This window comes from Mus caroli, unplaced genomic scaffold (assembly GCF_978045245.1).
Source record: "Mus caroli unplaced genomic scaffold, Mus_caroli_1 scaffold_8, whole genome shotgun sequence".
In the NCBI taxonomy this organism is placed as follows: domain Eukaryota; kingdom Metazoa; phylum Chordata; class Mammalia; order Rodentia; family Muridae; genus Mus; species Mus caroli.
In genome coordinates, this window is record NW_028227263.1 from 119,635,398 (window position 1) to 119,639,241 (window position 3,844).

Consider the following 3,844-nt stretch of genomic DNA (forward strand, 5'->3'; position numbering starts at 1 on the left):
ACAACAGAAAGCAGACAAAGGCACCAGAAAACTCTATCTTGCTGATTCAGGTGGACCGTTTCTATTCTTACTGGTCTTGGTTTCAGTCAGACCAGTTCCTCCCCATGACCCAAAAATTCAACATCTACCTCTTCTCCATTACATCATGTTCTTGTCCACCTGGACTTGCTCCTTCCTCATCTGTCTCTCATGGCTCCCCAGGAACAGCTTCTTTTCTCCCTTATTCTCTCTCCAGGGAGTCTTTGGGAATCTGATCAGATTCTACCTCTTATATAAACCATTACAACCCCTCAAATGATCTTAAAACTCAATTAGGGTGGGGGCTGGAAAGATAGCTTGATGTTTAAAAGCACTTGCTATTCTTTCAGAGGCCCTGGGTTCTGTTTCCAGCACCCACTTGGTGCTCACAATGTGTAACTCATTTCCAGAGGATCCTACACTCTTTTTGAGCACCAATAATGCACATGAGACACATGCAGGCAACACTCGTGCACATAAAATAAGAATAAACCTTAGGGGGAAACATCCTCTTGTTTTGCCTGTGTTCTGTATCATCCAGGTGAACAGATAACACATCCAAAAACTTCTATGTGTTTATTCTATATCTCTAACCACACTGTCACCTCTTGGGTGTCAGGAATGCAGCCCCACTCTTTGATCCTGCCACTACTACTGCTAAACAGCCAAGTGTGGGATTCTTTATTGTTCGAAATATATAGTTAGAAAGGCAACCAGGCCACCACATCAGAGTTGGTATAAGCTCTGATTTCCTTCCAACTGCACATTTCCTAGACCCTAAGAGCCCTGTGTGATTGTAACATTAAGATCACTGTAACTAAAATGGAGCAGAGACTGAGGGAATGGCCAACCAATAACTAGCAGAACTTGACACCCACCCCTTGGGCAAACAACAATCCCTGACACTATCAATGTTATTCTGTTATGCTTGCAGACAAGAGACTATCTTAACTGTCATCTAAGAGACTCCACCCAGCAGTTGACTAAAACAGATGCAGAGACCCACAGCCAAACATTGGATGGAGGTAGAGAGTCTTTTAGCAAAGTTGGGGGAAGGATTGAGGGCCCCAAAGGGGATAGGAACTCCACAGGAAGAAGACAAAGTCAACTAACCTGGACCCTTGAGGGGTCTCAGAGACTGAACCACCAACCAAAAAGCATACACAGGCTGGACCTAGGCCTCCCTGCACATATGTAGCAGAGGTGTCACTCAGTCTTCATGTGGGTCCCAAACAACTGGAGCAGGGGCTGTCTCAAAAGCTGCTGCCATCCGGGAATGGTGGCGCATGCCTTTAATCCCAGCACTGGGGAGGCAGAGGCAGGCGGATCTCTGAGTTCGAGGCCAGCCTGGTCTACAAAGTGAGTTTCAGGACAGCCAAGGCTACACAGAGAAACCCTGTCTCAAAAAAAAAAAAAAAAGCTGCTGCCTGCCTGTGGGATATGTTCTTCTAGCTGGACTGCCTTGTCTGGCTGCAGTGGAAGAGGGTGGTGTGCCTAACCCCACATAGACTTGGTGTGTTGTGGTGGGGATGCCCAGGGAGCCTCCAACCTCTCAGAGAAGAAAGGGAGGGGTGAGGGACACCCAAATTAACTAATTAATTAATTAACAAATTTGTTAATTTGTTGATTGGTTGATTAATTACTGGGAAGTTGGCATGGGACTTTGGGTGTCCTCTGACTAGGTTAATTAATTCGTTAATTAATTAATTAAGGAAAAGATCACCTTCACTACAGGGGAAAGATGCACCATTTTGGATGCTACCACCACTCGCTGTGGGTCTGTGGCGCTAGCTGGGGAAGGGAGTCAATTACTTTCATGGTATAGTTACTCCTAACTTCATGTTTCAGTAAATAGTTCCCGCCCATGGTCATGAAGTTGTCAGCATCTCATCTTTCACTCACCAACCCTCCCACCTGAACCTAGAGCCCAGAAGGCATCCATCCTTTTGCTTCATACTAAGTTATCTCCAAGAAATAAACCACACATCAACCCACCCTGAACGACCCTAACTAAACTCAGTGGGTAAAAACATAAAAGGGACATCAAGGTAGGAAGAGGCATGTTGGCCAAAAGAAGGGTTTCTGTGGGAGAAAGAGGGAAAGGAGGGGTCACAGATGACAAAGGTCCAGTATGTGTGTACATTGAATTGTCAATGGATTTCTTAAAATAAATCAGGTAGGATGTTGGCTTGACCTTTCCTCACACATGGGAGGCATGTGTTTAAAATGAGTGTGGCAGTGTGTGGCGACACACTTATCATTCCAGAGGCTAAGACAGGAGAATCATGAGTTGGGAGCCAACCTAAAAAATAAAAACAGGGGCAGACCCCCATCTCAAAAAATAAGTTAACATACTGGATTTGCCATTGGTGCTGGGAAGGGGGGGGGATCTTTTAAAAGCCAGGAGGTAACAAATACAAGGTTCAAGAGTGTGATCTCTACAGCTATGGTGAAGAACAGAGAGATGGAACTTATAGTCACTACCTCAGCTCTCTCATGAAAGGCAGGATCACGGATGCTGATTACAGATGCTGTAAACAAGTGGTAATTAAACATGAAACGCTGTGTGTGAAGCACCAATATAGACACTGATACGTTAGTGCCAAGCCAGGTGCTGGAATGAACTGATAACACTCCTACCCACCCCTCCTCCTGTTCTGCCTCTCTTCCCCTTTGTCCTAGAACACCTCAGGCTAATCTCTTGCTGGCAGAAGCAAGCCTTAATGTTGATACCTCTGATGCTTCTTTCTCTTCTGGAACAGACAAGCTCCAAGGAGTGAAATTCTGCACGCTCACACCTCAACACCTCTACACCTCTCGAAGTCCAAGCACAGTGCCCCCACACAACTCCAACATAGCAAGATTTGCCTGTCTATCTGAGTACCATCCACCGAGAATCAGCATCTCACCCTCCCCTCAGCAAGCTTCCCATCTGAACCTACACTGTGGAAGAAGTCTCTTGCTCTTCCTGATGAGTGACCTCCAAAAACAAAAGCAGGGGGAAACCCACACTAAGACCTCGTATTGTTCTCACCTGAATAAAAGACTTGAGGAGGCCTCCTCTGTCCATCTGCAAGAGGTTTCCCAAGAGGGGCAGGGGACGTGGTCCTGGTGGGAAGTTGCCACGGGACTTTGGGTGTCCCCTGGCTAAGAGTAACAAGAAGCCCACAAGGAGAGCAAGGAGGAGCAGAACACTGGGCTCCATGGTCCTGGTCTAACCAATGTTGACTTCACTGCACACTCCAGCAGGATCTTTTATGCTGAACCCGCCTCTCCACTCAGTTATGCAACTTCAGCTGTTCCCGCCTCCTGTCTCTCATTGTCCAGAGTGTGAGGAGCCATAGCAACTCCCTGCTTTGGCTGCTCACTCCTCATTCCCGTACCCTCACTGTAGATGTTGGCAAGGACACCATGAAACAGATACGTAGGACAAAAGGGCACTGGGAGTGATGCTTCTTGTTTTATGGAGGTGGGTGTGCCCTTCCTTGTCAGCTCGGTTTTGTCTATTCGCTTACTGGGACAAGAGACTGCGGGTGTGCTGTACGCTTTTAATACCTGAAAGGTCATTTCTGAAATGAATGTACGGATGTGTATTCCTGTGTCTGAGTTTAGATGTGCTACCTAATCTAGTCTTGCATATCTGGGGTGTATTTACATGTCTAATCTTAAATTATGGAGGCTTCTCTGGATGTTCTTTAAGTCCTGGGTAAACGTGATTACGTTTGGGTTGACAAGAGTACTGTCCCATGATCCTTTGTTTGTCTCTGTCTGTTCATTCCCTGATCCAGGTTTTTTGAAGGTCTGCAGATGTAATTTCTCCAAAGTC

General features: G+C 46.3%; 1 protein-coding gene across 1 annotated transcript in view; it reads right to left on the reverse strand.

The window, feature by feature from the left end:
• LOC110297861 (cytochrome P450 2B10) overlaps positions 1–3,288 on the reverse strand; it is a 32,037-nt gene extending 28,749 nt beyond the window's left edge. The window contains exon 1 of the mRNA XM_021166909.2: positions 3,053–3,288. Within this exon, the coding sequence (XP_021022568.1) occupies positions 3,053–3,223 (171 nt within the window). The 5' untranslated portion in view covers positions 3,224–3,288. The remainder of the gene's footprint in view (positions 1–3,052) is intronic.
• Between the last annotated feature and the right edge of the window lie 556 nt (positions 3,289–3,844).